This window comes from Sander vitreus, chromosome 4 (assembly GCF_031162955.1).
Source record: "Sander vitreus isolate 19-12246 chromosome 4, sanVit1, whole genome shotgun sequence".
In the NCBI taxonomy this organism is placed as follows: Eukaryota; Metazoa; Chordata; class Actinopteri; order Perciformes; family Percidae; genus Sander; species Sander vitreus.
In genome coordinates this window covers 23,648,119-23,671,560 of record NC_135858.1, presented here as the reverse complement: position 1 = coordinate 23,671,560, position 23,442 = coordinate 23,648,119, and the positions used below count along the sequence as shown (strand labels likewise).

Genomic DNA, 23,442 nt, shown 5'->3' with positions numbered 1-23,442 from the left:
CAACTGGCAAAGTTTTGCCGGCCTGTGAGCAGGCAGAGCTCAGTCCGTGCACAGCGGCAGAGGGGGAGATCGGGTGCCGTTCATCACTTTTCAAAGAGAAAATGTCTAATTTCAGAAGAAAAACTAATAGTTAGTGTCTGTCTTGTTTCCCTTCCTGCAGAAAAGGAGCAAGAACCCAAGCTGACCTGTGAATACTGTGGCTGGGTGGACTTTGCCTACACGTTCAAAGGCTCGAAGAGATTCTGCTCCATGGTTTGTGCAAAGAGGCAAGTCACCTCCAGTTTTATACTTCTTCTTATATGTCTTTTAAACAAATACATTATGTGAATAAAGGAAAAGCTATAATAAGGACCTTTTTGTGGACAGGTACAACGTGGGCTGTACGAAGCGGATAGGCCTTTTCCATCCAGAGAGGAGTAAACCAACTAATCGCTGGCGTAGAAGATCTCAGGGCCGCTCTAGTATAGAGGCGAAGAAGCAGGTACACACACACACACACACACACACACACACACACACACACACACACACACACACACACACACTTACACTTACACTTCCTCATTAACAATTTACCACCCATCAGGTTTTTTCCACTGCCCGTTTTATGCCCTGCACTTTTCACGCCTCATGCTTTTTAATGAACTTTAGCATCAGTTGTGTCGGTGCCTGATTATCTCCCTCCGTCAGGAGTCATTAAGTATTTTATGATCTTGGTAACATTTATTGGTGACCAGTAGGAATAGAGAGTTATTAGTAGAGATTTTCTGCCTACCGCACAAGTTATATAGACATCAAAAGCAATTGGAATCACTTTTTAGTTTTTTCCTCATCTGAGACTTTGTACTTTTAGGGCGTTTTCACACCTGAAAGTCTGGACCAAGGTTCATGTTTTTGTTACATTGTAACATTTGATCCGGAAAGTTTTGCTTTCACACTGCAGTTATGCAGGCGCACTAAAGATCTATCCGTGACAAAACTACGTCCTGCTGTCATCACATGCGTGCGCTGCGTCTCCCGACAGTTGTTACTGATTGGTTTGTAGACGGGCTTCCCCGTCCTCTCCTATTCTCTCTCTCTGTCAGAGTTTTTGGCTGCTCTTTTTGTTTTGTTGCGTTGTTGAGAAGCAAGACACGGGAACTTTACTTGGGGTTTGAGGAGCTGCAGCATTTATTCAGAGACAAACTGAAACCTACGCTGTACATTTACTACCACTTAACAAGTAAACTGATGATTTATTCTCTGCTCTGATAGCCGACGGCTGTCTGCCCTGAGCACATTCACCGTCACTCTCTCTCACATACACGAAAGCACCGAGCTATTCCTCAAGGCGCTTCCCCGGTCTTATAAAACGATGAGAGCCTGCCAGAGCTTCCTGTAATTGGTCCGAAAGTCCGAACCATCCAAAAAGTGTTTTCATGCTGCAAACGAACCGAACCATGGTTCAGTTTGGTCCGGACCGAGACCACCTCTTTTGATCGGACCAAAATTTGGTCTTTTGATCCGAACCGTGGTCCGAGGCACCTTTCTCACGTGCAGTTTTGGTTCGGACCAAACTGAAAAGTCCGGACCAAATGAGGTAGGTGTGAAAACGCCCCTAGATATCCTGTGACATGACGTCCCCTGTCTTGAAATAGTGTTAAATTTTTACATTAGAGACAAGTAGTTTAGATGACACTGAATAATGATACTGATAATGATTTTTTTTTTTTTTTTTTTGGCTGGAGAGATTCTTTTTAAGGTTTTATAGCCAAAATGTTTTGAGTTATGTAATGCCGTAAGGTTTGGGTCTTGAACCGCCATTGGGGGGGTGCTTTTGTTTCATGTTTGGACCAGGAAGTGAGTTTTATAATCCCGAGGGTTCAGCACATGACAAAGTTTAACAATTGTTAAACATTGGTATTGATCCAGTAACCCTATCAAACCCCTGCAGGTATTTTATACTCGTTTGAAGCTAGTGTACAGTATAAATCATACTTATTGCCCCTTTTTAATCTTTGCTGAGTGTCTAACCCAATGTCCCAGCAGTGTTTTACTGATGAGCCAATCATTTCTCAAATGCCGAGCCTTGACGTCACGCCTGACTATTCTCCTTTTCAGAAGCTGTCCCCCTCACCGCAGCAGACTCAGGGCGGTTCTGTATCCTCACCGCATCCCTCACAGCCCAGTCAGGAGGAGTCCAGCCTGTGTTCGGACATGTCCAGCTACGAGGAGCCGGCGTCTCCCCTTTCGGCAGCCAGCTCTGGATCCCTGGCCCCTGCTCCAGCCCAGGTCCCCGTCCACCGGCATCCGAGCAGGGCCTCGGACCAGGAGAGCTGTGCTGTTAGAGATGCACCTTCACTCTGTCAGCGCTTCTTACCCAACGACCCCACCAAGTGGAATGTGGAAGAAGTTTACGAGTTCATTCGTTCATTGCCAGGTCAGAGGAGTAAACACAGACCCCTGTTTGTTCAGGAAACGCACTCCTAAAGCGTGACATACAGACTCTGTTGCTTAGGAATCCTGTTTTTCAGTGTGACTTAACTTCTTCTTCTTCTTCTGCTGTTCATGCAGGTTGTCAAGAGATAGCCGACGAGTTTCGCTCTCAGGAGATTGATGGACAGGCCTTGCTACTGTTAAAGGAGGACCACCTCATGAGCACTATGAACATTAAACTGGGACCTGCACTCAAAATCTTTGCACGCATCAACATGCTCAAAGACTCTTAGCTGTGTGTGTGTGTGTGTGTGTGGAGCAGTATAAAACTAAATGATAACAGACTGACTGCACTATGACCTCGCCTTCTCCCTACTATTGAACTGGTTTCTTTAAATCTTACTTTAGCTTGCTCTCATATTCACTTGCATCTGCTCAAAAACCATATAAACTCTGTCATTCGCAAGACTGATGGTTATATTGGATGGTATATCAAAGTTGACACTTGAGCAAAATCACCCAGCAAGTTAAAAGATCGCCTAACTAAGCTGCCCGTCAGAAAGCTCCAAATCGTCTGTTCCTCTGCAAAGAAAAAAAAATAAAGCATAGAGCCCATACAGCTGCATTGCTTTCCTTGACCTGAGACAATGCCGTGTTGTGTACCTATTTTGCATATTACGATCTGATCATAATGAGGGCAGAATTGCAATAACAGTAACGCGTATTAATACCAGGTGTAGATGTAAAGGTCTTTATTAAATGGCATTGTCCAGAAACGCCCATATAACACAATAGCAGGTGTAAATGGGGTCTCGGAGTTTTGCTGGGGAAACAAAAAACTGGAGAAGTTCAAAGGAAAAACAGAAGAAAGTTGAAAGAACAAGTCGTGCCAGAGTGTGCTACCTGCTCAGTTGTGCCTGGGTTGGGCTAGGTCATACTGCAACACAGTCCTTACTGAATTAAGGCATTGAGACAAACGTGATTGATGTCTAAATTAATTATTATTATTATTAGAGATGTTTTTTTGTACAGCTTTGTCAGTGTGTGAATGTAAGAGACATTTCTCTTTGTATGTGTGACTGGGAACAGAAGATTGCATTAATTCATTCATTTTCTCATTTTTAATTAAGTAGATGCTCCTTTTGCCTTTTCTCACAAAACTCAGCTCTCGAATACAAAGCTTGAATGCAGAGAAATCATTTACACAGTTCTTTTGTGACATCGATTATGCTTTCATGAATTTCTCACCAGTTTTTCTCCTGTAGATTTAAACTGCATACAAATGATTATTCACCGCTTTTTCAAAATGATGTACTAAATATGATATTGATTTATTGTCTCAGTTTCATAGGACAATACGTTTTCTGAGGAACAATTCGGGTGTGCTGCTCTCTTCACACAGCCCGGCTTTTGGCACTTATTTTCCTTTTGCTTTAATGTTAGGAGATGCTCCACCTAAAGGGAAACTGGCATTTGTGCAGCAATGCTAACACGTTTATATGTACATAGCAGCTAAAGTGAGAAGAAAGTTCTAAGTCTGAAGCTGGTGTTTTTTTAAGTTATCCTTGTTATTTTAACAGAAATGTAATTTTCAATATTTTGAAATATGCAAATGTATAAAATAAGTTTTTTTGTTTTTCCTAACAAAATATGTTCAAAACTATTTGTTTGTGGTTGTGATGGAAGGTCAACCTTTATAAAATAAGGCTTTGTCAAATGCTTGTATTTATCAAAACAGTTTGTTACACAACCTTTTACAGTTATAAATAATTTGCAATACAGTTCTGTCTTAGGCCATTTTGTGGTTGTCTGTGTGAAAGGAAATGTCAACTTCCGTCTCAGTGCCTTCTCAAAGGCATTCATCGTTTCTGGTTTGTAAGAAAACAATCCAAAACCCAAAGATAATCCGTTTATGTAAAAGAGAGCAAAAGCAGCAAATAGGTCTAGTTACAAACAACTTCCTGTTTCGTAGCGTAACATGAATATTCGACCCCTCGTCAAGCCCACCACCAATCAACAAAAGCTCAAAAGCAATGTAGCTTTGCCAACGTCTTTAGTAATTAGTTTTGTACTGAACAATTATTAAGTCAGTCGGGTTACTCTAGGAGTAAACTAAAGTACAACGTCTGCAAATTGTCAAAAACGTCCAAAAATGCCCAGTAAATTTAAAATGGCTAACTTTCTTTTGCATTTAGGGTATGGCTCCAAGAGTCTTTTTTTATTTTTTTTTTGTAAATCTGGACATATGCCTACAAAATTCCATACATCTTTGAAATTTTGTAGGGGGCGCTATCGAACCATTTATTATACCCGTGCACGAGACCAATAAAATATAAAAACTTTTACCGGTTCTGCTTGATCAAATGTTTACGCGTTTTCACGCAGCTTAGCCCCTCAAAAATGCAATTACTGTGCATAATAATAATCCTATAGGGCTTTCGACGACCGATGTTGTTGGTGCTCGGGCCCAAATCGTTTCTTTAAAGCCGGCTCTGGCATCTACAATAGTATTGTTTGTGATGACTTTCCATCATATACAGGTGCTGGTCATATAATTAGAATATCATGAAAAAGTTGATTTATTTCAGTAATTCCATTCAAAAAGTGAAACTTGTATAATGTATACATTCATTCCACACATACTGATATATTTCAAGTGTTTATTTCTTTTAATTTTGATGATTATAACTGACAACTAATGAAAACCCCAAATTCAGTATCTTATAACTATAAGGTTCAATATTGAAGACACCTGGTGCCACACTCTAATCAGCTAATGAACTAAAAACAGCTGCAAAGGCCTTTAAATGGTCTCTCAGTCTAGTTCTGTAGGCTACACAATCATGGGGAAGACTGCTGACTTGACAGCTGTCCAAAAGACGACCATTGACACCAAGAGACAAAGACACAAAAGGTCATTGCTAAAGAGGCTGGCTGTTCACAGAGCTCTGTGTCCAAGCACGTTAATAGAGAGGCGAAGGGAAGGAAAAGAGGTGGTAGAAAAAAAGTCTACAAGCAATAACCGCACCCTGGAGAGGATTGTGAAACAAAACCCATTCAAAAATGTGGGGGAGATTCACAAAGAGTGGACTGCAGCTGGAGTCAGTGCTGTCGCATTCCTTGTGTCAAGCCACTCTTGAACAAGACACGGCGTCAGAAGCGTCTCGCCTGGGCTAAAGACAAAAAGGACTGGACTGCTGCCGAGTGGTCCAAAGTTATGTTCTCTGATGAAAGTAAATTTTGCATCTCCTTTGGAAATCAAGGTCCCAGAGTCTGGAGGAAGAGAGGAGAGGCACAGAATCCACGTTGCTTGAAGTCCAGTGTGAAGTTTCCACAGTCAGTGATGGTTTGGGGTGCCATGTCATCTGCTGGTGTTGGTCCACTGTGTTTTCTGAGGTCCAGGGTCAACGCAGCCGTCTACCAGGAAGTTTTAGAGCACTTCATGCTTCCTGCTGCTGACCAACTTTATGGAGATGCAGATTTCATTTCAGACTTGGCACCTGCACACAGTGCCAAAGCTACCAGTACCTGGTTTAAGGACCATGGTATCCCTGTTCTTAATTGGCCAGCAAACTCACCTGACCTTAACCCTATAGAAAATCTATGGGGTATTGTGAAGAGGAAGATGCAATGCGCTAGACCAACGATGTAGAAGAGCTGAAGCCCACTATCAGAGCAACCTGGGCTCAGTGCCACAGACTAATCGACTCCATGACACGCAGCATTGCTGCAGTAATTCAGGCAAGAGGAGCCCCAACTAAGTATTGAGTGCTGTACATGCTCATACTTTTCATGTTCATACTTTTCAGTTGGCCAACATTTCTAAAAATCCTTTTTTGTATTGCTTAAGTAATATTCTAATTGTCGGAGATATTATATTTGGGATTTTCATTAGTTGTCAGTTATAATCACCACAATTAAAAGAAATGAACATTTGAAATATATCACTGTGTGATGAATGAATATAATATACAAATTTCACTTTTTGAATGGAATTACTGACCTAAATCAACTTTTTCATGATATTCTAATTCTATGACCAGCACCTGTATATCTATGACTTTCCATCCTCTGCATGTCTCTAGCTGTATTCGAAATCGTTCCCTATCACGGAAATAGTGCACGATGCCTTCTCGAAGTTCCTGTTTTAAAGGAAACGCGACATTTCCAGTTGTTCACACATTATTGTCTCATTATACAATGACCCATTTATACAAACACACCGACCGCTTTCCATTTTGTTTCCACTGAACTACAATGGAAGTACAAACACGGGATAGGTACGATGAGCTTTCTTTCTCTCGTGATCTGCGGTGTTTGTATCTGTTGGTTAATACAATACTGACACACCCACTGTTATGATTTGAGATCGGACTAAACCAAATGAGGCCGTCGTCTTTTTCTGTATTCAGTATAGTAATAAATACAAGTCAACCATTTAATACATTTATACCATCATTTTGTATCACGATACAATCGCACATACAGGTTTAGCTCAAGTGCCAAACCGATAACAATAGCTGCCATGACTAAACTCCCCCCTATATCCTGATTTAGAATGGATTAGCCCAGGTTCAAACTTGACCAAAAAGGTTTTTACGTTGACGTTGTGTCAAAATAATACATCCATCCATTGTTGCTGTGTCGTAGTTAATGTTAGCGAGCAAGTTTGTGTAACGTTTCAGTCAGTACATTTACATTTTCATCTTTTTAAGTCTTAATAAATTCACCGAAATACCAACAGCAGGTAAAAAAAAAGTATCTTAATTTTAAACTTGTTTTTATTTTTAATTAACGAGGTTTAAGCTATTTTATGTAATGGAAACGTTATGACCATGAGCTTTGTTTTTTTCAATGGTGGAAAGTATCATTAACTAACGTTACATGTAATTAACCTAAGTAACTCACTGTGAAGTTAGTACGATCTTGAGGTACTTTTACTTTACTTTAAGTATTTTTAACAACTTCTGCTCCACTAACGATAGATACACGTAGGAGGCAAATACTGTACTTCTTACTAACTTTACATTTATTTGATAACCGCAGTTATTACAATTTTTACATATTCAGTTTAATACTATAATAACATATAATAGATTCTGATGTATTATTCATAGATAAGACATTGATCCTTTGGGGGAAATTCACAAGCTAGCTACAGCACCAGCATGGTAACGTTTGCTGTTGTAACCTATTTACAATTAGCCCCACCTTTACATTTACACATGAATGCATCAATAATTAGCTACTATGCAATGATACAATGTACATTCTTCGGATTTGAGCCATTCAGCATAATGAGTATACTTTTACCATTTACATGTTGATGTACAATTTTTATAGAGCTAGAACTAACGATTATAATCATAGTCAATTAATCTGTCGATTATTTCCTCGATTAATTGTTTGGTCTATAAAATGTCCAAAAATGGAAGTCCATCAGTTTTTCCCAAAGCCCAAGTTGACGCCCTCATATGTTTTGTTCTGTCCACAAGACAAAGTTATTCAGTTTGATGTGATAGTAGGAGTGACGAAACTAGAAACATATTCACATTTAAAAAACTGGAATCAGATTGACAATTTTTTAAATATAAAAATGACTTAAATTGATTACAAGAATAGTTGGTGATTAATTTGATAGCTGCGCTGTAGAGCTCTACAATTTTAAATGCGTTACTTTTACTTTTCACAGAGTATTCCTACACTGTGGTATTGTTACTTTTACTTCAGTAAAAGTCAAGATCTGAGTACTTCTTCCACCACTTTTTTTCCCACTGCAGTTTAAACTCACGTTTAAACTGCCATGATAGCAATGTTTGTTGAGATATATTAATGTAGATGTTATAGATTAATATTCTGTCAGTGGAGTAATCTATTCATCTTCAAATAATTTGACACATTGTGGCCAGTTTCACCAAGCTCTATTGAGTTTATTAGTCACCGAGTAATTTAAATGTCTAGGCTGTTGCTGAAATGCCAAATCAAAGAGACGAGGCCGCTGATGATTCCCCCTCTGACCTCCCCTGTCTGGAAAAACTTGACTCTCCCACAGGTATGAAGCTTTATTATGGCAGTTATTGTTTTCAGGCACGTTCAGGGACCATTAGTAATTGAATTATTACCACCGTGGCAGTTTTAATTATCTGAGGGTGTGTGTGTGTCCTGTTTGTGGTGTCAGGGAGCCCACCCACCGTCTCATTATCCAGTCTGATGGAGCTGGAAAATTGTGTTTCCAACCTGAACCTTGCGCATGAGATAGTGCTGAACAAAGACTTCTGCTTCAAACCAAGGAGTCCTCCTACAGACAGGCAAGAAAAAACAAGATTCAAAATTTTATTGAGAGTTTAGTTTTTTGTTGTTGTTTTTTTTTCATTTTTATTTTAACCGTTTTTTCTTTTTGTAGCCTGGAAGGCAGCGTGACGGAGATAGTTCACCGGGCGTTTTGGGACAGTCTTCAAGAGCAGCTGAACAACGATCCTCCAAACTACAGTCATGCTGTCATTCTGCTGCAGGAAGTCAAGACTGTAAGTGTGTATGGCATCAGATCAAAGGCATTAGTGGCAGAGGAGTATGGTCTAGTGAGACCTCTGAGCCCAGTCTTTCTCATATGCTTCGAAGATCAAAACCAGAGTGTTTACAGTATGGACAGATGACACATAAATGTGAAATGGCCAACCTTGCAGGCTTATTAGAGCTATCTGCTATTCACAGGGAAATCAATATAACATAAAAATGTAATTAGAAATACAATCTAGAGATGAAACATTTTTATGACAGATGAATCTATTATTAATAGTGATATACAGCATAAAAGAACAAAATATCTACATTACAAAGAAAGTGTTATGGTATGTTCAATTCGCATTATTAAGGTAATAGTTTGCCAGAAAGGGAATGAGCGTATTCCCCAAAATGTCAGAGTTAGATGAGAAGATTTATGCCACTCTCATCATATCTGTGCGGTAAATATGATGCTACCGCTAGCAGTCGGTTAGCTTAGTTTAGCATACGGGTGAAACAGCTAGCCTGGCTCTGTCCAAAGCTGACAAAATTATTAGCTCATTGTATATTGTGTGTTTAATCCGTTAAAAAAAAGTGTTGTGATTTTATGCGGGGTTATAAGCCGAGCTATTTCTTGGCCAGGCACAGTCACTTCCTTGAGTCTTGACTGGTTGCCTGGCCGCAAAATGTTTTTTTCCTACTATGGCCACCCTAAGACCCGCCCTTCAACAGCAGCTCGATTGGTTGGGGTTAGGCATTGACCTCGAGTGGTTAAGGTTAGGATAGCCGATTGGTCAGGGGAGAGGACCTGTACAAATCGGGTTACGTTACCTTGTGTAAGCATGGACGCCTGGCCAATAGTAGTGTGTGAATGCTATTGAAGGGCGGGTCTTGGCGTGGCCATCCCATTGTGACCGCAAGACTCCAGTGGTATCAGCCGTCTCATCTAACTCTTGGCAAGAAAGGGAATAAGTGTCTTTTCCCAAAAATGTCAAACTACAGTATTCCTTTAATCTATCGATGAAAGTACTTTAAAGAATTGTAATCAAGCAACAATATGTACTGAGCGGGACATTTTGCAGATGAAAAATATGCTTTTCAGAGCTCTCATCTAATAGCGACACTGTTTCTAAATGACCTAACACATCTTTGGCATTTCTGTACTGGATTTTTTTTTGTCACTTATCTGCCAACATGTACACACCAACACCAAAATACCTGTTTTAGGCTAAAACGGCCAGTAATATCAACCTGTTGATTCATCAGTCGAGTTCTACGAGGGATTATATTTTCAGTTAATCGGGTAAACTGACATTTTCTGTATGTATACTACACTAAAGGCCGCCTCATATTTTCCTTTTAGATCCTTCAGTCCCTGCTGCTACCCGCTCACGTCAGACTGAGGTCTCAGCTGGACGAGGTGCTGGACATGGAGCTGATCCAGCAGGAGGTCAATCATGGAGCTCTGGATCTCCACAGACTGGCGGGATACATCATCAGCACCATGGCATCTTTATGTGCACCCGTGCGTGACCCAGCGGTCAGGGCATTGAGGGACCTCAGGGACCCTGTGGAGCTCCTGAGGTGAGGGACAGGTTAACACCACCGTTACAGACAAAGCTTGTGTCTACTATGGTATGAATAAATAAACCCAGTTTATTTGACCCATTTTTAGACATGTCCAGGGTCTGTAGCCAACTGTATTACTATACATATCCCAGCTAAACCACATTATTACATCAGATCTAAAGTACAGTAAATCCTCTTCATTTGCTTAATATTATAATAGATTTTAAGTTTATTAAAGGTGGTCTGTATAAAGTTCACTGACATATTGTGCACATTCCTTCTACTCTTATTTGGAGCCACTAGAGTGCAGCAGGTTATATACATGTATAATTGTGTTAGTGTGCCTGTTACTTTGATGCAGCCCTATGACAAGGTAACCATCAGTTTCTCTGAAAGATAATTAATCTAATAAATAGATTTACTAAATCAGTTTGCAAAAACTAAAAACGTTTCTTTTTAGTTATTGATTTGTATATATCGTCGTCTTGGTTTTTTCTTCTTCTTGGAGAAGTGCTACATAAATAAAGTGTGCTTGCTTCCATCTGTAATTTTTCATCCCAAAAGCTGTTTCACCCAAAACTAATTCCCCTGCCCTTCCCTTAGGGAGATCTTCCATGTTTTGGGCCTGATGAAGACCGACATGGTTAACTTCACCATCCAGAGCCTGAGGCCTCATCTGATGCAGCAGGCCGTGCAGTACGAGAGGGCCAAGTTCCAGCAGATCCTGGACAAGCAGCCGGGTGAGGAAGGGTGTTTGAATCTCTAGCCTGACTGCTGCAGTGTGAGTGATAGATGATGAAGGTGACTTTATGACTGTGAAATGTATGGTCCTTGGATATTTCCCTTTTCAATTAAACTGATTTTGACCCTTGTCTCTCTATAGCACCATCCTGCCATTTTTCAGCTTCCCGTAGATTGAGTGCAGAGCTGGACTGCTAATCAGTGACCTCTGGCTTTTCTGGCTCAGCTATTCTGTCTAAGTACAGCTGGCTAATCTGAGTTTTTCTAAAAGAGTGTTCCCCAAAATACATTTTGTTAGCAAATTAATTAATGTGGTAGGATAGGACAGTATTCTATGTATTTTCTCTGCATACTAACACTATACTAGTTTTTATAGCAGAAGGTGTCAGTTTTTCCTCATCTTGGTGCAACTGTGCTGTAAACATAATATAACTGGTTTTATTCCACATACTCCCAAACATACACTTAAAACCCACACTACATTCTTTTGAAGAAAACATAACTACATCCGAGTCTGTATCACTCAAAACACTCTTCTAATTCAGTGTCGTTGCAGTAGATCTTAATCATGTGCAACTGATGTCTATGTCATGTATATTTGACTGTTTTTCTTCAGCTTCTCTGGACGATACCACCGCTTGGCTTCAGGCAGCAGCGTCAGAAGAGGCAGAGGCCGCCACAGCTCGGTCTGAGTCTCCCAGTCCTGACAGCCGAGGTCCTGTCAGCGCCACCGCTGTCCTTAACCGGGCCTACATGAGTCTGCTACACTGGGACGGCCACGGCCAGAAATATCCAGAGGTCAGCTGCAGCCCGCAACAATTACATCACACTACACTTTGGCTTTCATTCGAGTGATATTTTATTGATTATAAGGAAATGTTCATTCTCCCCACACACACCTCGTCACCCTGCTGATGTGAAAGCATGTGACAAGACATTAGAGCTCATGCGGCACCTTTCCAGTCTGATTTAATGACACAGCCCTGTCAGATGAACTCATCTACTCCTTCATCAACATCACTCATTTCAAATGTCTTCATCTGAACTGATTTTTAAAGCTGTGATAGGCACTTTATTTTTGGCGTCATTGGGCAAAAATTCCATAATATTCTTTCAGCACATTGTAATTCAAGTGGTCTGAGAGAAAACTAGACTTCACTGCAACTCCTCTGGGCTCTGTTTGGAGGCTTTTTACTAAATCTAGCCTGTGAGGGGCGACTTTAGGTCAATTTAAGGTTTCATTCATAGAGAGAGAGAGAGCTTTCCTATTGGCTGCTCTGCGCTGTTTTTTGCCCATGCGACAGAGAGGGTAGAGCTGCAGGGAGAGAAGGAAATCTCACTCTACTTTTTTTACTCTAATTACACTACACTAATTTTTTGCATTCTACCCCACTGCAGCTTTAACACTATTACTTATATAAAATTTGAAATTGTTAGCCTACAGTAACACTTTCCTTCAAATAAACTGCAAATGTTTAGGTGGGTTTGTCAAGTTTGCATTTGTATAACTACCACATATGTGAGCTGTTTATCCATTACTTTTAGCTAACTATTGGAACCATTTTTCCATTACTTTTAACAATGTGAACTGTGCAGCCATTACTTTTAGCAAACTAGTTAAACCTCTCTGCTCATTTCATAACTAGTTTTCATATTATAATATTTAATATGTTTCTTTAATCAAAGTGTAATTTCTATTTTATTCCAATAAGAAATACTCTACACTCTTTCCTCTAACCTCCTGGCAAATGCAAAAGTGGCCCCTCGGGTCCAGGTACCCCTGGTTGTGTATATCACTATATTATCACAATATCCAGTGCAACGTTGTGTATCCAAAACCCAGAATGTTGTCATCTAGATGTAGCTGTGGGTTTTCTTCGGAAAGGCTGATTTAAAGGGGTGGTTCAGAATTTTGGACATAGGACCTCATTTCCAAGTTAGCCAGTGTGTTATTTATCAGTGGAGACCGTTTTCAACACTTTTCATCCGGTCCTTCCAGTTGCAGAGTTCGCTGGTGCTAGGCTAGCGCAAGTCAACAGTGTCTGCTAGCCTGCCACTAAAACAGTCTTACCCACTCCACAGTACACCCGAGGCAAATAAATTATAACGCCAGACTATCGATGTAAATGTCTGTTGATAAAATAATGTTAGAAATAAAACTACCCTTGCATCACATTGCAATAGTTATACTTTGTTCCCAATAGTTGGTAGCATAGGCTACAGCAGCGGCGGAGTGATATTACCTAGGCTAGCGGTTAGCCCAGCCGGGTATCTACCAAGAGTGCAGCTATACCGTTAGCCAACGTTGTCACTCTCCATAATGCATTGAACTGTAATGTTATCTCCACTAACGTTGCCAGTCTCAATCTATCAGTAGCAGCTAGGCTAACTTTATGAAAGGGGCTAGCTTTATTAGCTAGAGTAGCCTACCAAAAGTTATTACCTGTTCATCAGTAGCTGTTGGTGCATCTGGAAAGACGGATGGAACCGCATTCGTTGTCAGTGACTTGTGGTCTTTTAGATTGCAGGGTTTTTCAAAGTCGTCTGGTCTAAAATGATCACTAACTAACTTACTAACTACTACTTGAGTAGAGTCTTGGCCGGTGCCTTGATTTCCAAGCCAGCAGCAAGAAGCCACAGTTGGTTCCTTTCTGGATCTCGCAATGGACATTTGTGGAAACTTTGTGGTGCCTATCTGTTTAATTTATTTTTACAATTTCTAAATGCACACTAAATCACCATGTTGCCTAGTCCTTAGTTTCCAATTCAATGCTTCAATACCAATGTACTAGGCTACTACTAGGTGTCTCGACTGGAGACTTCTCCGGTTACTTTTCGGCGCACTACTACTACCCGGAGCAAAGTAAAATTCCGCCGCTGCTGAGAAACTAGTCCCTCAAAATGTAATGCGATCATTGAGATGCAAGGGTAGTTTTATTTCTAACATTATTCTATCAACACAGACATTTACATCGATAGTCTGGCGTTATAATTTATTTGCCTCGGGTGTACTGTGGAGTGGGTAAGACTGTTTTTAGTGGCAGGCTAGCAGACACTGTTGACTTGCGCTAGCCTAGCACCAGCGAACTCTGCAACTGGAAGGACTGGATGAAAAGTGTTGAAAACGGTCTCCACTGATAAATAACACACTGGCTAACTTGGAAATGAGGTCCTATGTCCAAAATTCTGAACCACCCCTTTAAGCTGCAAATTCCCTGTGATTAACCGTTTTGACACGTGACCCTGACCTCCACACACAGACTGTGCTGATGGACCGAGCCCGCCTGGACGCTCTGGGCCAGCGGCTCCAGATGCTGGTCCTGGAGGCATCGGTGCTGCTCCTGACCAATGCTCAGTGTGGCGGCGCTGTTTTCTCCCTGCAGGGCTTTGTAGGTAAACTCAGGCAGTCCGTCACTGTCCTGCTGGAGGGCAGTCACACCAGGTAAGAGGAGGATTTGGCGATGCATGTACTGCCTGTCATGGGGAACAGGTATTGTATGAGAAGGAAACCAATCGAGGTGACAGGAGACAACTAGCTTGTCAGAACGGATCCAGCTAACCTCATTCTTTCTGTTCGAGAGAAGCCCCGTCATGATTAGTGGATAAATGTAGAACAGCGGCCTGTGATATTCAAGGCCGGCTCACACTCCAGGCTGCAATAAAACGTTAGCACAGGCTACATCTCCCTTAATCACCTTTATTAAAATGTAATTTTATTTAATCTAAACCTGAGAGACCTAGGTGTTATTAAAGACCCTTATTTATCGACTGCCATGAGTCCCTGGTCTCTTTGCTCAACACTCCTTATAAATGGATGCATTCATAGGCCTGTGACCTAGTACACATCTAATGAGCCCTGCTGGTAATCTGTCTAATGCGGGTTTCTGGTGCTGCAGGGAAGCTGACCTGAAGGGGGCGCTGCTGGGGCTCGGGGAGACAGTGCTGCAGCTGGTGACCCAAGCTGTGAGCGGCCACGAAGGAGCAACGCTGCCTCAGGAGAGCCAGGATCTGCTGAAAGGACAAATATCTGAGCTGTGGAAGCATAACAATCCTGTCCGCACACTCATAGGTCAGCTGAGCAAAAGAGGCCTGATTCAAAGATTAATTGAAGCACAAATGGGGATGGGGGATTTAAGTTTTCCAGTATTTTTTGGATATAGGTGGTTGTTATGTTTTAACTTAATTTAAGGTGTGGTTTAGAAAATGTAGGCTGATAAAAACAACCCCTTCAAAGCTATGTGAATTCTATTTTGACAAAGAGATTTCAGCGTAGTTTAGTCCGTAAAAAGATGGCAGTTTGGGGATGCACCATTTTCACTCGACAGGAAAGCAAATCTTCACATTTGAGGAGCTGGAACCAGAGGATTAATTGCTCAAATAATTAATTGATCATCAAAATAGTCACAGGATAATGCGGTGTATGGTAGTATACTTTAATCTGTAGGAGAGAACATGCGCTGTAATGTCATTTAGTTTGGGTAATCACATGTCCACGTGGATGTTTTCAAACTTGGATGTGTGCTGCTGCAGAGAGCCGACTTCTTTGCTTCTCTCTTTCTCTCTCCCTGTCTCTCCCTCCATCCCCTCACCCCTCTCTGGATCAAACAGGAGAAAGGGTACAGGGCTTCCTCCAGGCAACGCTGCAGGGCGGCCCTGCTAAAAGGAGTCCAGAGCTGCCCACTCCCCTCAGGCTGGTGAGCGCTGAGCTAGCTGAGCTGGGGAACGCCTTTGGGCAAATCATCCACTTCAACCGGACGGTCTTTGGTCCCTTCTACGCACCCATCCTCAGGAAACTGCTGTTTCCACCAGGAGAGGCCGAGAACAGGGAGGACTCGCGCCAGGCTGAGGGCGAGCCAGACAACCTCCGGTGACTTTAACATAACATGCCATTTGCGATTGAATGTGTCGCTACAGAGTGTAAATACTGGGAGCGGGGAATGTTTTAAGGGAAAGACATTTATAGTCTGCAGAAAAAAAATTATATTACTATTATTATATTTTTTCAGGTGTTTAAACAAACACATCTAACGCAAAGCATGAGGCAGGTACTTAATTATTACTGCATTGGTGCATCTTAACCACACATCTGAGTGCACAAACATTAGGAAAACTAATAGACTGTGTAAAACAAAATGAGTAGTAGTTTTCACCCGGACAAGAACAACAAACAGTTTGTAGTGTGTTAATGAAAAGAGTCATAACAAGAGATTGATTGAGGTTCTGAAATGTTTCGAGAAGCTCAAAAGCCTGAAAAAAACTATTTATTTTTGGTTTTCAGTTTACTTCATCTCATGGTAAACACCCTCAGGAAAAAACATGTAACAAGTACCAAAGATTATGCTAGATAGTTTGTAAATAATACTTAAGTTTTAATATGTAGCTGGTTTCTCTTATTATTATTATTATGTTGACATATGTTTATGTAGCACTAGGGCTGGGCGACATGGCCTAAAAGAAAAAATCCCAGATAAAAAAAATAAAAAAAATCCGATTTAAGATTTAAATCGATTCATTTAACACACACACACACACACACACACACACTTCAAATCAAATCAATCTGCAGATGACAAAGAAATTGTTCAAAACAAGTTTTAACTTTATTTTGTTTTGACTCATACACACACGCACACACACACGGCATGTATACCATTATGATTATTCATGCCAATTTTGTGGAAATATAAATTGGTTTGAGTGTTTTCCCTACCATTGTTTTGAAAGAATGACAACATTATAGAATGATGCTATATAGTCAACAGCAACAAAACAGATGCGTGAGATAAAGCTGTTTTCACACATTTCTCGTTCCTCGCTAAAAGTTCAAATCATTTTTGACTTTAGTCGCGCAACCTTGCCCCTATTTCCACCTGTTGCTGAGTAATGTACATTAACATCCCATGGTCTCATGAATGTAGCATACCTGTAGCAAGCTCCTTTGTGGTAACTAGCTGTAAAAAAAAAACAACAACAAAAAACGTCGAAGAGGAGCTCCGTGCTACAGAGCGGCGATTGCTATTTGTTTAAGCCGCTACAGACCTCCGTCACAGCTCGGTCGTATCAGCGGCATTTAGTAGCTATATGTGTTGAGCCTCAACGGAGTTCCTCAACACCACCTCTGGTGCTCCTTCAGGTCAGCTGTAGTTGGTGGTTCAGTTATCCGAGAATAGGTGACTGTCAGCCGGGTACAGAGCACCGCGCCGGTCATTTCGGCGGAGATTACAGTTAAGTAAGTAATGAAACGACAAGTTAAGAAAATAACTAATGTTAGCCCCTGTCGCTGCCATGTTGTTTGTGTATCTCTATGGCAAACCCGGGGGGGGGGGGGGGCTGAGCCCGTTCGGAACTACGGGAGCCCAGAGGGAAGCGTCGGTGGATGTTAAGGAGAAAATCGATTTTTATTTAAACAAATCGACGTTAAGTACACATTTGAGTCAATCGATAAAATCCATTTATCGCCCAGCTCTATGTTGCACAGACAGTGTGCACCTTTTTCTGAATTAACAATTATTTTTTTTATTTTTTTTTGCACCTTTGATAATAAACCAAAACTATACTTAATGTTTCCCCTGCAGCTGCTGGTCTTAGTGGGAGGTGGTGTACTAAACAGGCACTTATTTGTCAATAAATATCAAGTATCAATTTTCTATTTTGTTTCAGCAACCTCAATGAACTCAACCACGCCAAGTCAAACACTTTAAAATACAGGTATCATAATGAATAATGAAAAAGTAATCACCGTTTACCTCGATGGCTTTTAAACAATATTCTGGAAAAACGATTACTAGATACACCTATAACGGGCTAAACTAAACACAAAAGCCAACATGACATCATGACTTTGCGTAAACATACACGTCACTTTCCTAAAGCCAAGTGGCGTGTTATCGGTACGCATTTTGAGCTATCCGCGTGTATGTCTACGCCCTATTGACAATGAGGACATAGGTCATGGTAGCTTGCTGTCACGTAACAATTTGGGAGGTGTCTGAGCCCGCCCACCATTTTGGGATCCTACGCTATCGGTTGCCAGGGGCAACAGTGTAAGAGCGACATAGAGACGGAGCAGGAAAGACGGCTCGAGGAATTAGCATCACGGCGAACGGATTGGGTTTAGGAAAATAATAACGGGGTTGGATTTAGTAAGAGAAGAAAGCGACGGTTGAGTTTAGGAAACGTGACACGCGGGACACGATCCTCGGTCTCCTGGATGAAAGTCCTGTTTGACCCATCCTCCACCCTGACCAACCTCCCTACGCGGATTTTCGCCCTTTCATACTACTCGCTACGGCGTAAATTCACAAGCAATCGCAAGGTAATGTAAGTCAATGGAGGCCAAACAGCGTTGATAAACACGCTAAAAAGCAAGTATGCGTCTTGATAACACGCCAATAATGGCCGTGTCATACATACGCCACTTCATGAGATCAGTCTGCAAAAGCAAAGGAACTGAAAGCTTAAACAGAACTCTACAGATTACTCTCTTGAAAACCTGTAATTTGTGATTTATTTTTTTTTATTACTCAAGCGAGTTTCAAGTCAGCTAGCATATTTTCATATCATACAAAAATAAATGCACCAATGGATGCCTTGAATGCTGTACCAGCTCCAAGCAGAGCGGATGACAAAACGTGAGTCATAGAGGTAAGCATTTTCTGAAAGGTAAAAAAAAATCCTGGCAATCTTTTAAAAACCCACAAGGTCACACTTAACGTTGTTTTGGAGATATTTCCAGAATACTCAAAGACTCCTTTAACCATATGAATAAAATAAGAATTAGTCTGCTGAAAAGATTTCTAACCAGTTTCTCAAACTACAATGTGATTTACTAATCCAGGGTATCCAGAAATACATCTCCTTGCACATATGGTACGGCACAAGAAAATACCAACGCACTACTGTAAATACAAATATAATATAATGGAAAGTAACATTATGAACAAATGTAACAATATGATATAATACCCTATTCTAAAGTACAAATCAAGGATGTCATTTCCTGCTACCATTTTTTTTTTTTAAATCATGCAACAAACCAAGTATTTCTCTTATATGAATGATGCAAACCGAGCAAGTAGGATCTGTGTTTTTCAAAGAACACCAGGCACTTTCAAAAATCAGCTGTGTAGCTCTGTGACTTGAATGTAATATAACACACGGTACGCATAAGCTGGGGCTAATCATTGGTTGAGATTAGAAGTTGTGCCACCCACTAATCTCTACAGCAGGGGAAACACTGATAGTATATGTGTACAGTAACTACCATGTCATATTTGTCACTTTCATTTTTAAATTTTTTTGTCTTTTACTTATTAACCATAAAACAAAAGCAATGCCGACAACAGACTTGAGAGGGATTCTTTTGTCATTGTATTATTTAATTTTTCATTAATTTAATATTGCTTTGAAATTTGAAACAGTATCACATTTTCATTGACAAACCATACTCTGTCCACAAACATGGGCAAAGCATTGTATGCTGGTACAGTTTTTCTTTTTATTTTATTTTTTTTCTACACTTTGTTACATTTTTGTTGACCCTTAATAACTCCCACAGTTACTATCTCCAATAGACCTGAATCAATAGAAATGCTCATTAATGGTCTATCATTAATGGTCTACAGTGCTCTAAACATTACAGTACCTACATGACAAGATCAGAAAGTCACATGGAGGCCAGGAAATATACTTGACCCTTTCTGACTGACCTCTCTCTCAAGACAGGAGTGATACACAGGTCCTGTTTAGCCAGTGATGTGGGACCACAGGTTACCTTTGGTCTGTGTGTTGGGATTCATATCAGGGGCAGTGGAGGAGTAGGGGATATACAGAGTGAGATCTAAATGTCCGAGTAGCTGGTTGGCCCTGCACGTTGCATAAGGCTTACTCTTATTTTCTCTCTCTACCTCTGCAGTGGAAAACTGCTCTGCCCACTAACTCAACACACACACTCACACTCACATCGGCTGCTCCCCTTCAACTCACAGCTTGGTATCCGGAAACTTGAACGCTGGGGTGAGCTACACAAGGAAAACACCAATGTTAAAAAAGACTGGTACATGCACAGCCAAATCATGCCACCAAAACTTGCTTTAAATAGCTGCTGCTCATTAAAGTGTAATGCCATTTTTTTTTATATATATATTATGCATCCATACTAGAGCAGGTTGTCTTGGTGACACACAAAATGGATGAACATACGTGACAAATTGTTGGCAGGAATGACGACAATGGAAACGTGGAGGGATGAGGATGAATCGCTGTATTTGGTGTGTAACGAAGAGAGAAAGGGAACATGAAAAGCAAATGGCAGATGAGTGAGAAGAGACGAGACACTGCTACAGTACATACAGAGACTGCTCAGGCCAAGTGCATCAAAGGGTACAAGAACACAAAAAAACACTGCCAACATGCATCGTCAGTGGAAGCTAACAGTTGACAGTCATAACAGAGTGGCAATGACACAGCCACTGTACCGCACGCGAACCAGTTACAGCGTAACAATCTCCAGGCACACTGTCTTCTGGAGAGGAGCTCTATACCTCACTTCTCCTGCAGCACACAGAAACAAGGACAGTGGACAGTGATGTAACAGCAACAGTCCAAACTCCCATGAGGGCAGACACAAACAAAGCATACAGCACGCACAGCAGGTAGCGCACACAGGGGAGGACCCACGGATATGTGTCGACTCCACGACAAGCATTTTTGAATCACAGTGCAGGAGGGAAATTCTTCTTTTAAAAAAATAATAAATAAACTGTCATGTTCTCAGCATAACAAATCCTTTCGCATTAACGTGTCATCAGAGCAACACTTTAAGATTTGGCTCTTTTTCAATGTAAGTGGAATTAAATCTTTTCACTGCTGTTTATTTTCAAGAGACATACTTTGCATGGACTGTACCTAATTCTAAATTGGTGTGAAACAGCATAGATACCTACCCATGTAATAATGATAATAAGATGCTATGTTGGGAAATGTGCTCCAAACTCATTAATATACAAGTTAAATGAAATCTCGTTGAGGATGTTTTTGTTTGAAAAAGTGGGTCCAATGCACACTCAATATGCTTGTGTAATGTTTTTGGGTGGTATTCTTTGTTTTGGTTAGTTTTGCCTCTGGTTGTATTAATGTTGGGATCCTTTATGATCCCTTCTTGAATCACTCTTTTAATCAAGTATTTTCGATCAAGCCCCCATATATCAAAAAGTATCACAAAATGCCCTGTCTATTTGCACTGTAAGAAAAGAAAAGAAGGTATTAAAAGGGATAGTGCCACGTTTTAACACAGTGTTATTATATATATTCTTTTAATTGACAAGAAGATGCTGTGATTTGCAGTCTCTCTGTGCTACCATATATGCTGTGAGACTGCAGAAAGGGAAGTACAAAGGGCAAAGACTCTCTGTACCATCATAAGAACAACCTCATCCCAGCCAGTCACAGTCAACTGAACACACCAGGAAATCAAATGGATTGTCTTTTTTTAGTCTTTTAGAAGCAGTGGGGAGGCGTGCAGTTGTTGGGTGGTGGTGGTGGTGGAATTCAGGGAGCTCGGGGAAAGGTGGGGGCTTTAGTTGATTATAGATAACCGAAATGACGTAAGGCTGTTGTCCTCGGTAAGGTGAAGGAAAGTTGTCCTCCTGTGTGTTGTGTGTACGAGGTTTCAGTTCTTGGTCCGTTTGAGTTCAGACATCAGTGATAGATTCACGACCAATCTATCGTGTTATGAGTATTGTACAAATGCGTAGAAAAATGGTTGTTTGCTGCATGTTGCTGTTTTGTCTTTCATTGATTTAATTGCCCGTCTTGCATCCCATGCTAGCAAAGCAGCCTCCTCAGTGCCTCACAGTGGTAGATGCCTGGTAAGACAGGACAGGCTAAAGATGGAGAAAGAAACAAATTATAACTGGCTTAAGGCAAAACAATTAAATAATTCATTAACTTAAAAATGAAAAGTGATGTAATCTAAATCTAGATCGTGGAATCAAAGTCTTTGATCTGTGCAATATCAGAAGGGCACATAAAAGGAAAAAGTTCAACGTTTCAGGGAAAACCCATTTTTAGCTTTCTTGTAAAGAGTTCGACTATATGGACAGCAGTCACAGGTCTGTACTGTAAATAGGAAGCTACCACCAGCAGCTGGCTAACTTGGGTTAGCACAAAGACAAGGGGGTAAGCGTCTCCTCACAACCCTAACCTCCTATGGTGCCATTTTGATGCTACCAAGCCATCACCTGCCGTTAGCATTCCAATGACTGCCATTCATTTTGGCGCCACTTTGACAGCGAATAGCTTTACATCTGAAGCGTTTAAAGACTCTATTTGTCCATTGTTTATTTCTAAAGAAACACGACAATGTATAAAAGGCTCCATTACCTTGTACCTCACGTTATGGCTCCGTAGCAGACGTTTTTGTAAAAATAGGCTAACGATTGTGTCATAACCACGCGACTTACTTTCGCACAGTATTGAAATTACCGTACAGTACAGGAGAAGCGCGCAGGCAGTTTCGTCTCACATTAGCTGTTTAAGTTTAATTACTAATGTTAACTAGCATTTTAGTTAGCAATAATTAGCCTGTGCCTATGTTATCTCCTTTCATATACCTACGCTCTCCGTCTCTGCAAGATTCGGAATGATTGAGATTTCTCTTGGCACAGCTACCAGAAGACTTACAACTTTCAGACACGTTGCTCACGGCACATTTACGTCGTCTCTGTCAGTTGGAGGCTGCGCAGTAACGCTCAGCCATCACCGGAAAAGTGCTTCTAATATATATATATATAATATATGTCAATGCACAAAGACTGAACACTGCGGGAAACAGCTAGCTTGGCTTACTCCTGCACATAACCCCAGTAAAAACGTAGATTTCTTGTCTACACTTTTTTTTATGAATTAAACAAAGATTAACAATTAATTAATGTGTTAGCTTAAGAGGTGCTGGTAGGTGGATTGTTTTTACCTTTGGACAGAGCCAGGCTAGCTGTTTCTCCGTTTCCAGTCTTTATGCTAAATAGATTAGCCGGTTGCTGGCTGTATAGCTCCATATTTACTCTACAGATGTTACTGTAGTATCGATATTCTCATCATACTCTTGGCAAGATAACAAATAAGTGCCTTTCCCAAAATGTTGAACTTTTCCTTTAACATTTTAACACACAGGCCCTTTTGGTAGCTAGTACACACAAGTTTGTAGTTTACTTTATA

General features: G+C 40.8%; 3 protein-coding genes across 6 annotated transcripts in view; 2 read left to right on the top strand and 1 right to left on the bottom strand.

Annotated features, from left to right (window-relative positions):
* phc2b (polyhomeotic homolog 2b (Drosophila)) overlaps positions 1–4,196 on the top strand; it is a 40,967-nt gene extending 36,771 nt beyond the window's left edge. Inside the window, exons 14-17 of the mRNA XM_078247312.1 lie at positions 161–266; positions 367–481; positions 2,101–2,419; positions 2,554–4,196. Coding sequence (XP_078103438.1) covers positions 161–266; positions 367–481; positions 2,101–2,419; positions 2,554–2,708 — 695 coding nt within the window. The 3' untranslated portion in view covers positions 2,709–4,196. The remainder of the gene's footprint in view (positions 1–160; positions 267–366; positions 482–2,100; positions 2,420–2,553) is intronic.
* Positions 4,197–7,020: 2,824 nt separating this feature from the next.
* Positions 7,021–17,873, top strand: LOC144517175 (T-complex protein 11-like protein 2). Its single transcript, XM_078249083.1, has 10 exons — positions 7,021–7,162; positions 8,377–8,467; positions 8,594–8,723; positions 8,819–8,939; positions 10,280–10,500; positions 11,089–11,225; positions 11,843–12,024; positions 14,487–14,668; positions 15,123–15,295; positions 15,835–17,873. Exons 2-10 carry the CDS (start codon positions 8,389–8,391, stop codon positions 16,095–16,097), a joined length of 1,488 nt encoding a protein of 495 aa, XP_078105209.1. The 5' UTR covers positions 7,021–7,162; positions 8,377–8,388; the 3' UTR covers positions 16,098–17,873.
* Positions 17,874–19,327: 1,454 nt separating this feature from the next.
* Positions 19,328–23,442, bottom strand: part of anks1ab (ankyrin repeat and sterile alpha motif domain containing 1Ab) — a 47,220-nt gene continuing 43,105 nt past the window's right edge. For 3 of the 4 annotated variants that reach the window (XM_078249079.1, XM_078249082.1, XM_078249081.1), the window contains one exon: positions 21,272–22,109. Coding sequence is in view for 1 of the 4 variants with exons in the window: in XM_078249080.1 (XP_078105206.1) it covers positions 20,208–20,246 (39 nt within the window). In the remaining 3 variants the exon portion in view is untranslated. Of the gene's footprint in view, positions 20,247–21,271; positions 22,110–23,442 lie in introns of those variants that run through there. The other variant, XM_078249080.1, reaches the window with a different exon arrangement.